Source organism: Taeniopygia guttata, chromosome 7, assembly GCF_048771995.1.
Source record: "Taeniopygia guttata chromosome 7, bTaeGut7.mat, whole genome shotgun sequence".
Classification (NCBI taxonomy): Eukaryota; Metazoa; Chordata; class Aves; order Passeriformes; family Estrildidae; genus Taeniopygia; species Taeniopygia guttata.
Window position 1 is genome coordinate 22,847,117 of NC_133032.1, and position 13,342 is coordinate 22,860,458.

Consider the following 13,342-nt stretch of genomic DNA (forward strand, 5'->3'; position numbering starts at 1 on the left):
TTACAATATTTCAAATTGTAATTGCAAGTAATTCCCAACATACAGCAACATTTCTTATCTGTTCTCCGCCCAGAGTTCTCAGTTGCTGTAAGACAGCACAGAAAACCCTCGTCTTCTCTTCAGGGAACTCGGCAATTGCATTTGTCAAGATGTCTTTCACCAGAGAGAGGCTGCAGGCAGCTCCCAGAGTTAATCCTGTAACCAAAAGATTACGAAAGTGTAACATGCCCATTGCTTTACTGCCTGGGTTTTAAAGTGTGTTCAGACTGTAGAGTTAGGACAGCTCATGTGAGTGAAGGCAGATAAAAGGAGAGGGGCCTTTGCATTTTAAAGGAACTAGAACCTTTCATTTCAGGAGACTGAGAGCAAAATCCCTAGAAATTATGAAATAGAACTAATACCTCATCTCTTCTGCTGAAAGGGAAATCCCTTCTCTGCTTCCAGCTGCACATCTCAACTGCTTCCCTTGCACCTTGCTTGGACTGAGTAAACATTTAGGAGACATTTCACATAAAGGTGAGTCAGCTTCAAAATGCTTTCACTAGATTCTTCCTATTTTTAAGCATGACTTTCATCCTAATTTCAACTTGCTTTGCATATGTACCCTCTAGTTATTCTTCTAATGCATGGGTAGGTAGCATTGGCAGCAAAAACACAAATAGCCCTAAAGACAGTGTCATTTTTCCCACTAGAAAGAAAACTCATGTGTATTTACTTGAGAAGTTTTTTTGTAAGATTATATTTCTAATCTTTTTGTAAATGGTACACAGTTCCCTTCTAGTAAAAACAATTATTTACATAATAAATTAATCTTTTCAATGAATACTCAGATTCAATTAAACATATAAATGAAAATATAAACAAATTAAATTAATTTTAATTAAGCAAACCAATATTAAATTTTGTGTATTTAAAAGAAAAATGTCATCAAAACTTATTTTGCATTTAAATCTGACTAAAGAGAGGAAATGCTATTTCTGGCTGGCACACGAAACTACATGTCTCTTGTTTTAGAACTAGTAAGTCTCACCTTCAAAAACCTAGGTTTTATTTACAGACTTTAAAGAAGGAGTAAGCATTCTCCCAGCTTCTTTTCAATTTCTAGGTACTCTTCAGCTAAGAACAAACTAATCTTTGAATAGAACTGGATGACTGATCAGAAATAAAATGGATATTCTAAATGAAATGACAGAACTGTCAAACACAGTTTACCCCTTTAAAAAAAGTAGCTTCAGGCATATAGCAAGTAATTAATCAGATACGGCTTTCCTTAAAACTTTGGCTATAAGCTAATACAAAGCAATTTTTGTTCAATTACTTAATTTTTATTCAATTACTTTAAACTATTATAGTAAGTTGAGACCTGTTCTAGTTGTAGTTCTAATCCACCAGAAATTATTTAAAACCCAAAACCTAGTCTAACTAAAAGAACCTCCATGCTTATTATAAACATGTAAGTTGAGGTACAAAATTTCTAACCTATTATAATTAATGCTGTTATGATTGAGAACAACATTAGTTAATCCATATCAGCGATGCCAGTTTAATCACATCCTTTTTTCTAATGTAACCAAGCATGCCACATGCTAACCCTCCCTGTGGTTGTGTATGGGTCTCTCGCTATTCAGCACAGCCAGGTACAGCAGTCACAAAGCACATCCTGCATGACTGAGCACCAGAACCAATATTACTGGAATAATCACCCTCACACTAAGGCCCAAGATAATATTGAAGTCAGCTCTGCACTGCCTCATGAAGACACAGTCGTCCTGCTCTGTACTGTTGGCAGCAGCCCCCTTGACCTGGGAAAAAGCCAAGCATGCTTAGGAATGAGTTGCTCAGCACTCTGGAATAGTGCAGCATTCTTTATTGCAAAGAAATTTTCTATTTTGGAAAAAAGTAAAGTGTACTGACCATCATTTGTGTATTTCAGCACATTCAGATCTGGGATCCTTGCAGGAGCAATAAGGACTGGATGGAACACACCTCTGAATTTCATGTCAGGTCCTACAAGATAGGAATAGACTTAGACAAAAGGCTTTTCCATAATAACAACTCTCACATACTGGAATATAAGCTTAAGGATGAAGATGCAAAAAGAACGACAAATGTAGCCCCACTCCCCTCATGCACGCTGGAACTAAAGCAAGAGGAGCCGCCCTGATCATTCATGCACATACCCACACTGGTGTTCCCAACCACAAGAGGTGCTTTAGGGTAGGCAGCTTTCAGATCCAGCAGTTCAACCAAGCTTACGGGAGAAATCCATGTTACTCGCTCCCCACGAAAAAACAGAGTTTGTTTTGGTTGATTTTCTGCCATTCTCTGATGGAGAAACATGACAGATTTAAATATTTAGACATATAGACAGAAGTGGGGTTTAACAGACACTAGACTGAAAGTCAAAAATGTTCTGAAACAACAGCAATTCTACATAATCCCTTAAAATTGGACAAAAAGGGGACAGAAATGTTAAGCTGGCTAATGTTTGCACATTTCAACAGTGAAAGTTGAGACTGTGTGGGTGAAATGTCTTCAAGTAATTCCAATTGGCTAATAAACAAGAATGATAATAAACAGTCCCCTAGCAAAAGATGTCGGGATAGATACAACAATTTCTAAAACTGTTAGAAAAGCAATAAAAAATACTTAGGGAGGTATTTGCCCACTTAGCTTGCTTGGAGAGCACCAATGGCACTGACAGCAGCATCCCATTGTAGATTATGCATGGACTTAAGTGTCTCTGGCTGTTCTAGCACTGTTCACTGATCACTTGGAAATAGCTTGTGAACCAGTGCTGGTACAAACACACAGTCAAGAACTCTTGTCCTGCAGTTATCAACCTTTTTCTAGAAGCAGTCAGCTAACTACAGAGAATATGGCTTTGAATCTCTACACTGATAATAAAGTAAAACAAACAGCTTTCAGTTTTTCTGGGCAAATACTGTCAGTAATTAAGGATGCCTAACACTTTCCATTCCAGCTGTTTATATCTTTGGCATGCCTTAATCACTGGGGTAAAACTCTCTGATCTGGGTGGCCATCTGAGAATAGACTAACAAAATTATTAAGCCACAAAATTGTTTTCCCATGTTAAAAACTGTTTGCCATTCAGTTTGATGTGAAGTATTTGTATCTTCAGCTGCTGGACTGAAAACTCAGTTTAGGTTGCTTCTTTATCTTCCCACCTAACTCTGCAGCTTCATTTTCCCATATGACTTTTTTTGGTATATGAATATTCAATAAGCTTACTGGGCAAAAAACCAGAAAGGAGTATAATAACATTAAAATGTTTTGACATTTCTTCTGATGAATTACAGCTAAGCAGAACTTAAGAATTAATTCTGAACAGAGCATCAGAATGCTCTATAAGCTATAAGTAGGAAAAGGTACCATTAGTTCTGGAGGGAATATAAGCTCCTGGGTGGGATCTAAGGGCTGGAATTCATCTGTTGAAAACAGGCTGGTGGGCACCTTAAAAAGAAGACAAGTAAAGACCAAGAATTTTCTATCATTAATTTCATAAAACAACAATAAAAGCAAAGCCAAACCAATAGACTGCCACTGAAGTCAGTAAAAAATTAGTAATTTCATTATCATTTGGATTTGTTTTTAAATCACCATGCATCATTTGGAAGTGCTGAGATGAAAGAAGTGTTCATAATATTTTCTTAAATTTTACTGCTAACACAAATGACAGTGCAGAAGCAAGCAACTGAAGGACTAAGTACAGGCCTCCTGTAGTTCTACTATAATGAAGTAGTTTCATGCCAACCTAATGTACTCAAAACCCAAAGAAGTAGATCAGATATTACTGAAAGAAAATTAAGAACAAGGTGAAATATTTATATGGATAAGAGGTTTCACATCACAATCATAGCTCTAATTTTTAAGAGTGTATAAATTCTTCAGAGTTAAATCAGCAGTTTCCCTAAGAGACCAGTACTTAGAGCATCACTGATTATTGATTTAAGCAAATTTCACATATGCCCTAATGTCTTTCACAATATAATTTTCACTGTATTGGCAGAGATCAGACTATTAATATTACTGAACCTGAAGAACTGTTCAAATCTCACCTCTGGAGATGCAAAGTACCTTATATAAACTATCTAACACATCAGAGCCTCCTCATACAAATATACACAAAGAATCCTCAATTTTTCAAAATATTTCCAAATTTTTTGTGAGGAAAAATAAATATTTACCAAATACTATATGCAATATTCTTTCTCTAAGTTTTATATTGATATAAGGTCACTAATATATTCAAAATGTTACCTCCTCTTCATTGTCAAACAAATCATCTTCTTGATCCAAGCAACATTTTCCATTTGTTTTCCTTTGACAACAGATGGATTCCTAAAATAGGAAAATCCCATTAGTGAAATACTGCCCAGAATGGCAATGAGTTAAAGCTCATAAGAGTGACTCTGTATTTCAATAAAGTTCTAGATTAAGTTTAATAATAAGTTGAATTAGAAGGATCAAGTGTTAAAGGAATTATATTAAAAATAATTTTAAGTCGTCAAATGTTGACATCCTTAATACAAAATAATTCCCACTGTGTAGAATTCCTTTAACATTGTGAGAGCAGATGTAAATGATCTGTATTGTTTCCTTTACTAATGTTCACTCCCATTTCTCCTCAGGAGGCTTCTGACACATTGCATTGCATGATCAATTCTAAGAATATGGACTGAAATTCTGCTTTTATTCATGTCAGTACTAACCCACAGTAAACAACACGGAGTTACTTCAGATTAGTTTTCATAATCCAGGCTAGACACCATGTTCACTTGTGTTTATAAATTTTTCTAATGAGTTAGGCCATTTACTCAGAATGACATCTTGAAACAGAGGGAAGATGATGATCTCAGTGAAAACCTTGATGGCTTGTATATGCATATACACTGATGGCCCCAGTCTAGCACTCCTATCCCCACTACTTCTTACCTTACAGAAGGTTTTACAGGCATCTAGGATTGGCCTGTATCCAGTACAGCGGCACAAGTTCCCTGAAGGAAGGAAATCAGTCAGAAAAAGCTTTGCTCTAAAGACCTGGCTTTAGAATGTTGTGTCTTTATGCGAGTCTTGTGTTTTTCAACCTCAAGAAGAAGTGTTAGCTCTCAAAAAGACAAATTAGAACAGTGTCACAAGACTTAGGACCCTGCAGCTCCTGACAAAAAATGCTGTTGTTTCAAGGGGAGTACAAAATAGTTGAGATCTGCGCTAGAGTGAATGCTGGCTACAGCTCAGTATGCAGGAGAATAAGAGATTGTAGAGTATTTTTTACCCACTCAAAATGTTGTTCTCTTTACCCCTGACTTTCTTCTAGAGGTGAAGGAAGCTAGCATTACACCTCTAAGCTCACCACACAGCAACAGGAAATACCTTTGGCTCCACTGTGACTCTAGAGCACAACAGGTGACTGAAGGCTATTTTACCTACCATAAATGCTCACACTTTCCCTTACTGAAGATAGTCTGCATCTCTCTGCCTTATCTGTTTTAGTCCTACTGCAAAGGGCCTGTCCTGCAAGTCTTATTACATTCTCAACACCAGATATAAAGAGACCTTGGAGATGCTCAGATGCAGCTGCTTCTCCAGTATGACATCATTTTTGCACATCTGATTTTAAGCACTTCAAAAGACACATATGGGGATGTTTTGGACACCTGAAACAATCCACAGCTCCATGTTTCATTTTCCAGGAGAAAAGAACGACAGGGAATACAAGGTCTGCAGCCAGTAACAACTCTTCTAGGAAGCAGAATTTTTAAGAGAACATCCTCCATGCACGCAGACATGTATACTCACACAGACAGGCACTCACATAGACAAAGCACCTGAAGAAATGTTTCAGCAACACACCTGCAAACTAAAAAGTGGCAATATTTACCAGCCAGAGCTGCAATCATCTGCTCTGAAGTTGGTTCTGGGTGGTTTCTTAACAAAGTGTATATGGACATCACCATTCCAGGTGTGCAGAAACCGCACTGGGAGCCATGACACTTGGCAAGTCTTTCCTGAAATGGAATACCACAAACAACACTTATTCCAGCACTCATCTTCATTCTAATGAATGCTCTCTTAAATGGGAGATGCCATATAAAATGTTGCCTTCATAATAAATCAGACTTTTAAAGTAAAACACTTTAAGCAATATCAAATGAGAATAATTACTTTGGGTGCAATGTTCAGGCACATCTTACAAAAGAAGCTAATTAACCTTCAGCAGACTTCTGGTTTTTTTTGCACTTATACTAAAACATGAGCCAAAGGGACATTGTCCAAGACATGTCATTAGCCCGAGGAGAGCAAAGCCTGACCCACTCCAACAATCATTACAAGCCAACTACTTGATCAGACTGTCAATATTAAAGTAAGATCAATCATGAGCCATGTCATCAGCCTTGATCAATGAACCACCAGAAAAAAATGCTGTCCCCTGTTGTCATTTAGCAGGGAAAACAACCATTTTATGAAATTCCTATGCTCTAAAAGCTCTGTCACTAAAGCCATTCCATCCAAAAAATAAGCAACTGATCTTCCTATACAGTGATACTGCCCTCTCACCTGAACTGGATGAATCCTGCTTTTTGTACTTCCAACACCTTCCACTGTAGTCACTGCTGCACCGTACAAGGAGCAAATAGGAAGCAAACATGCATTGGCTGAATAGTGTCTTTGGAACATAAAGGAGAATAAAGAATGTGAATATTATTTTAAAAAACAAGTCTGAGTATTATTTTTTAGTCAGTCAAGACATAGTTCACACTTTCAAAAAAGTCACTATTAACATTTGGAATGAGAAGGGATCACTCTCTAGCTATGCCTCTTGTCCCCCATATAAAAGCATATCTATGAGGACAATTCAATGGAATTTAAATCTTCCTTAATATCTCAGTCTTTTCTAATTACTCTCTTGTCTCTCTTGCCCACAAGGAACCTGTCAACTGTATTTTGGAAGAGGAAGATAGGGAAGATTAGTGCAGTCATTGGAAGGAAGTAAAGAATTACTGCAGCAAATTTATGATCAAAATTCTGATCCACATCATGTATGTCACAGCTGAGAAGGCCATGATACACAAAGTATCATACAATTTCAGAAAGCTTCAACCCATACACAGTAACACCCCACCACTTCAGAAGGCTCAGGTAAGTGCCCATAGAGTAACAGTGTATCACTTCAGAAGGCTGCAAGTGTCTGCCCTTCTTGTTCTTTAGCCCAACCTTTTCTACCCCTCATGTTCATGCATTGCACCTGTGTGCCCTCTGTTCCCAGTGCACCTGGGCACTCCATGGCTCATTGCTTTCAATGCTGTTCACCTGCTTCTCACAGCTGTAGCCCACTGGGACTGAGGCTTGGCTGCAGCCCCACTCCCAATTACCACAAACCGTATAACAACACACTAAAATGAAAATTCTTCAAAGCATTTCATAATTTTAATAAAATTATTTTGTTTTTTAATACAGTTGAAATTTTTTTCAGGAGTCTGCTTTAATTTTATCTCTTTCATTAACTTTAAACATTTTCATTTGTGTTGCATTCCAATGTAATGTAACTGTACAAAAGGACAACTGGAATGTTTTTTTCCCCACCAATAAACACTTTAGGGCCCAGTGACATCTAACCATTTAACTATTTGACTGGAGTTTTCTCAACTTAAAAGCAATTTATTCCGGTTTTTAGCTTAATGAAACTTCAGGTTTGAGTTTCAAAATCTTTCTGTATAATGGATGGAGTTCAGTAGTAAAGGGCTGACAAGACACTTCTGCCTACCCAACCTTCCCACTAATTGTATGACAGTATGCTGGTTTTGGATGGGATAGAGTTAACTTTCTTCACAGTAGCCATTGTGAAACTGTTTTGGATTTGTGCTGGAAACAGTGCTGATAACACAGGGATGTTTAGTTACTGCAGAGCAGGGCTTACACAGAGTCAAGGTCTTTTCTGCCTCTCACCCCACCCTGCCAATGAGGAGACTTTGGGACACAAGAAACAGGGAGGGGACACAGCTGGGACAGCTGACCCAAAATGACCAAAGTCATATTCCATGTCATATGGCAGCATGTGCAGCATATAGAGCCAAGGGAAGAAGAAAAGGATGAAAGTTTTGGAGTGATTGTGTTTGTCTTCCCAAGTAACCATCACAGATGATGGTGTCCCGGCAGTGCCTGGACATCTGCCTGATGATGGGCAGTAGTGAGTAAATTGCCTAATTCGCTTTGGTTGCGCAAACAGCTTTTGCTTTATCTATTAAACTGTCTCTTCTCAACCCATGAGTTTTCTCCTTTACCATTCTGATTCTCTGCCCCACCCCACTGGGGGGATGAGTCAGCAGCTACATGGTCCTCAGTTACCAGCTGGATTTAAACCACTGAAAAGACTTGCAGGTAGGAGCCACATTCCAGTGGTCAAGCCAAAGGGTCTTAAATCAATGCCTCCTACAACCTCTTGCAGGTGCTATCAGTACTCATAAGTAAACCAAGCATTTGAGTATGATAGTTCAGCAAATTTACAATACAGCTGAATCAACAGCAATTTTTACAGCATTCTCCTTTTGGATTAAAGTGACCCTTCCTCTAGATGCTTTTTTAATTAAGTACAAGTTCTAAAACTCTGTTTTTAAGGTTTCATATCTGTAAATGGTGTCAACAATCGATTTTCTGCAGATTTCAAAATATTCTGTTGAGGATACCGTATCTTCTTTGAAGCTGGTTCATAAATTGATATCATCACTGTGCAAGCACCACAGCCACCTCCTCCACAGCCATACTTAGTTCCTGTAAGACAGACTGAAAACGCTCTCATTAGGGAAAATAATTATCTGGTTCCATTCTGGGCTTTATTCCACTCAAAGGCTTGAAACCACCTTTTTTCCTAAACCCCTAATGAATACAGATTTTTTTGGTATCAGCATATGTACTAGACTCCTTTCTATATTGGAATAAAATTTCCAGTGAAAGCAAGATGGAAGCTAAGGAATTACAAGACCAAAATCCTCTTCCCAAGAAAACAGAAAACTTGATTATAATTTATTTTGGAAGAGGAGTAAGTTGAGACAGAAAAGGGAAGTGAAAAATATTTCTCCAAGTCAAAACTCAAAAGGAAGAAATATGTAATGGGCAAACCAGCTGTATATCTGACATTCCAGTGGAACACTAAAACCAGTTTCCCAGTTTCTCCCAGAAGGCCCACTTATAGTCAGGATATTTGCCTTGCATCTCATCTGAAGGATCACACTTCTGAGAGAAGTGTTCATTTCTGTGAATCTGGAACAGTGGCCAGTCTAAAACTGTGAATCAATAAACAGCTATTTTAATGCTCCAAAGACACCAGAAGGAAGATGCCTTTTTGCCCCATAAAATTCCATTAGCCTCAAGTTCTCATCACAATATCTCCCCTTTACCAGGAGAGAGACTATTACAAAACTTGGAGACTCCTGTCAAGCTACTGACCACTAGGTTTTTAGACTTCTTTATGTGGTGGGAGGGGAGGAACAAAGACATGTATTCACTGTGCCTGATGGCATACTTTGTGTGTTTAAAAGTCAGGCTAAAAATACAGCAGTTCAACTGAAGAATATTTGGATTAAGAAAGAGACATCATTTAGTGTGGTTGATTTATCTTAAAGGAATCACAACTTCCTTAATCTGGTAATTAAACCTTGAATTAAAATTTAGAATTTTACTTGAATAAGGCTTTCACGAGTGACTTTAGGGAATAGACAAGAAAAGGATACGCCTCTTTCGCAGATAAGCCAAGAGCATTTGTTCAGGATCAGCATTTTTCTCTATTATCTACAGCAAGAAAGTAAAAACAAGGTTTTATTAAGAGACCAAGGCTTTTCAAAATTTAGGGCACGACTACATTCACACAAAACCAGAAGAGAATCCTTCTCCGCTTCCCTCTCATAGAACTGCACTAATTGCCAAACACGGCAGGAGAGTTCGGGCTCCTTCTGGAAACTCCTTTTCAGACAGAAGCATTTCCAGAAAAGAAGTGATAGGGCACCTGGCAAGTATTAAAAATAACTGCTGCTCAGTGAAACGTTATACTGAGGGAACTGACCTTCGGCCACACTAGAAATAAGAATGCAGAACTTTAAAGACAGCATAAATAACTAACTTTAAAGACAGCATGAAGATTTAAAGTCTCCCTGGCACTCTGACGAACTGGAATAAAGATTAGAGGAAGCCTGTAAGGCTATCGGCAGTAGCAATTTCTTTTCTAGTTTTATTTATATTAACCTTCACTTGCTGTAAGAAACTGACAACAGAGAGCAACAGAAATACCTACATTCTTGACTGAGTACAGTATTTCTTATTTGGTCACTTAGAATCAGCTAGTTTCTTACAGCTGCTTTGGATCAAGAACCAGGCCTTGCAATATTATCTTTATACTCAATAGTCTAAATCTGGGCACTGGAGTCTTGCTTTCAGTTGTGCCTCTGAAAACCTGACACCATCAAAGATGAGAAGCCAGACCTAAAAATGAAAAAAGTGGTTTGCTTACCAGCCAAGTTTGATACCCGGCTGAAAGTGTGTTTCACTTTGACACGGTTTTTCTCCCAAACACAGCAGAGCTAGCCAAAATGGGATGCAACCATCCAGCCTTCTTCTGGAGGTTTGTGGGAGGATTCTATTACACTCGTATGAATAAGTCTAAGGGAGCCAAATCTTTGCCCTTCGGGGTTTCTCCCGGCACAGCAGCCCTTCTCTCTCTCCTGGTTATACTTACCTTCCTCCCATTGACATAGAAGACGAGCTCCTCAGCCGCCGCGGCCCCTTGCAGGGCCATGGTCCGCAGCCCGGAGCCGGGAGCAGCAGGCAATCCCGGGCAGCTGGACGCGCCCCGTTATGCGGGGCGGGGCCGCGACGCTGCGGGGCGGGCGCGGAGAGCGGGGCCGGTCCGGGGATAGTACGGGCATCGTTTTCAACCTCCTGAGCTGACTGCAAGTATTTAATTACTTCAGCCTTCTAAGGTGTTATTTAAGTGCTGGAAAGCAAAGCCATACCTCACACTTTCTCAAAGGACACAGGTGTTCCTGCAGAGCAAAAAGGCAACATTAACACTGTGCACTGTTATCCGGTTCTTATAATAAAATCACCAAGAGTAATTTTAAACTGAGATAAAATCCAGCAATGTAGTGATTGTGAGACCAATGGGATTTTTGTTTATACTTGCATTCACAAAATAATCAGCAGTGAGGTGCAGGTATCATAACCATTTGTAAAGGCTACTTGTGCTTCCAAGGGTTTATAGAAAAAAATACTTTCTTCTTTTTGTATCAAAATATATGGAATCAATTTCCCACAAAATTTCAATTAAATTGAGTAACCATGAGAAAAAGTAACTTTAAAGCTACAAAAAGAAGTTCAAATTCCCTTATCCTCAGCAAAATTATCCTAATTCCTGCTGATGGCTACACATTGATTTTTATGTCAAAAGCATGAGCTGCTTTTATATAATTTTTCTGGAAAGAGCTTCTAATTTATCAAATGACCTGGTAAAACAAGCACATACAGTGAAGGTTCAAAGACAAGCAGCATTCTCTATACTGCTTTTATGTGATCATTTTGTGTAACAATTAAAAGAAATGCAATCTCAGAAATAACAAACTGAGTTTTCTCTGTGTTCTATTATTGAACATCAATTTGAGCAACAATAGTGAGGATGGAGAAAACAAGCACAGAAGGGAAGTAGCAATAATATGATTTTACAGTTACTTAAAAGAATTTCTGTGATCTTCAGGCCACTTTTTTATCCTTTTTCACTTTGAAGGATATCTATACTAAAGGGATGGAAGAGATGCAGGCATAAAGACCTAGGCCTTTTACTTTTATTCAAAATTTCATGCTTGTATTTGGGACACCCTAGCAGTCTAGCTGGTAACACCTGAGGCTGTGTGGAACAACAGGACCTTCACTGAAAAAATAATTAAGCCCATCCCCAAAGAGTTTATTCATTTTCTGGGAAGATAAAGCATGTGCCTCTGTTTCTAGATTTCAAACCAGAGGCAGTAGAGAGAAACAACCATTTAAAAAACCATTGTGTTTTCTGCTGCAGTGCCAGCACTGGGAACACAAGTTTTAACAGGTATTTCTTGAGGGTTTCTAATGACACAGCTGCTGTTATTGATAAATAGTGAAAGCTAGCAAGAACATTTCAATTAAAAATAAAATAATTACAAACTTGGTAACAAAAAACAAGGAAAAATGATTAATACTTTTGATGCGCACTTCTTTCTAAAAAATAACATTGAAAAATTATAGAATTTATCTTCCCAACCATTTCTGCACCATTTCATAATTGTCTTGGCTAATGGGGTGACGTACACAGCATGTATCGGAAAGAAAAAATAAAAGTTTGTCTGCTGAAACTTCCCAGATAATATTAACAGCTGTTTTACAGTGCAGATGACATTGCCTGGGTGATGAGGTAAGTTTTTTATTAGAAGAATTTTCATACTGATTGGACACTTTGTACTGCAAGCTTCTATATGAAAACACCTTGCTCTTCGTACTGCTGTATATTTACAATCTCTACATGATCTTTGCAACTGACAGCTAGACAGCTCTCTGTTTAGGGAATAAATGTCCCCTTCATAAACTATCTCACTAGTGACACATTTAACTCTAAATTCATACCTGGAAAGTCCTACAGGATCTTGAGGAAGCTGCCTTAGGGCTAGAGACAATAACAAAATAACCACAGCAGAAAATAGCTGTGGTATTACTTAAGTGCTTGTAAATAATACATTTATGCCTCTTGGTGTTTATGGTTAGAATTCCAGACTTATATGTAGAATGGACACACCTAAAAGTTATATCCAGGAGTGTGTTTTGATACGTACGAGTCCCTTTTCTGTCAAAATATATAGCTGAAATTCTGGCAACTCACAGAAGGATGTAGGTTCCTCCTACTGAACTTGAGATTCCTCTCAGCACATTTCTCCAGCCTGACCAGATCCCTCTGAACGGTGACAGAATCATGGGGTGTTTCAGCCACTCCTTCCAGTTTCCCATCAACCGCAGACTTGTGTAGGGTGCACAGGCTCGTACAGGTTGTTAGTGAACGTGTTAATCACTGCTGGCAGCAGTGTGAACCCCTAAGGAGCTCTAATGTTTTGCCTCCAGCTGGACCATTTGGCACTAATCACAACCTTCAAGCTTTTCAACTCACCTCACTGTGCCCTTAACAAATCCATACTTTGTCAGTTTGTCTGTGGATTGTTATCAGAGAAAATATCAAAAGCCCTACTATAATTGAGACAAACATCTAGTGCTCTGCCCTCACCCACCAAGCTAGTTGGAGAAGACTATCAGGTTCATA

General features: G+C 38.5%; 1 protein-coding gene across 6 annotated transcripts in view; it reads right to left on the reverse strand.

The window, feature by feature from the left end:
• AOX1 (aldehyde oxidase 1) overlaps positions 1-10,967 on the reverse strand; it is a 38,952-nt gene extending 27,985 nt beyond the window's left edge. For 2 of the 6 annotated variants that reach the window (XM_030277724.4, XM_072932390.1), the window contains exons 1-11: positions 10,748-10,903; positions 9,750-9,807; positions 8,706-8,802; positions 6,580-6,688; positions 5,903-6,029; positions 4,957-5,018; positions 4,282-4,362; positions 3,394-3,474; positions 2,181-2,325; positions 1,915-2,007; positions 44-195 (exon numbers count right to left, since the gene is read on the reverse strand). In XM_030277724.4, the coding sequence (XP_030133584.3) occupies positions 44-195; positions 1,915-2,007; positions 2,181-2,325; positions 3,394-3,474; positions 4,282-4,362; positions 4,957-5,018; positions 5,903-6,029; positions 6,580-6,688; positions 8,706-8,802; positions 9,750-9,807; positions 10,748-10,807 (1,065 nt within the window). In that variant the 5' untranslated portion in view covers positions 10,808-10,903. Of the gene's footprint in view, positions 1-43; positions 196-1,914; positions 2,008-2,180; positions 2,326-3,393; positions 3,475-4,281; positions 4,363-4,956; positions 5,019-5,902; positions 6,030-6,579; positions 6,689-8,705; positions 8,803-9,749; positions 9,813-10,747 lie in introns of those variants that run through there. The other 4 variants (XM_030277723.4, XM_030277722.4, XM_041717550.2 and 1 more) reach the window with 3 other exon arrangements.
• Between the last annotated feature and the right edge of the window lie 2,375 nt (positions 10,968-13,342).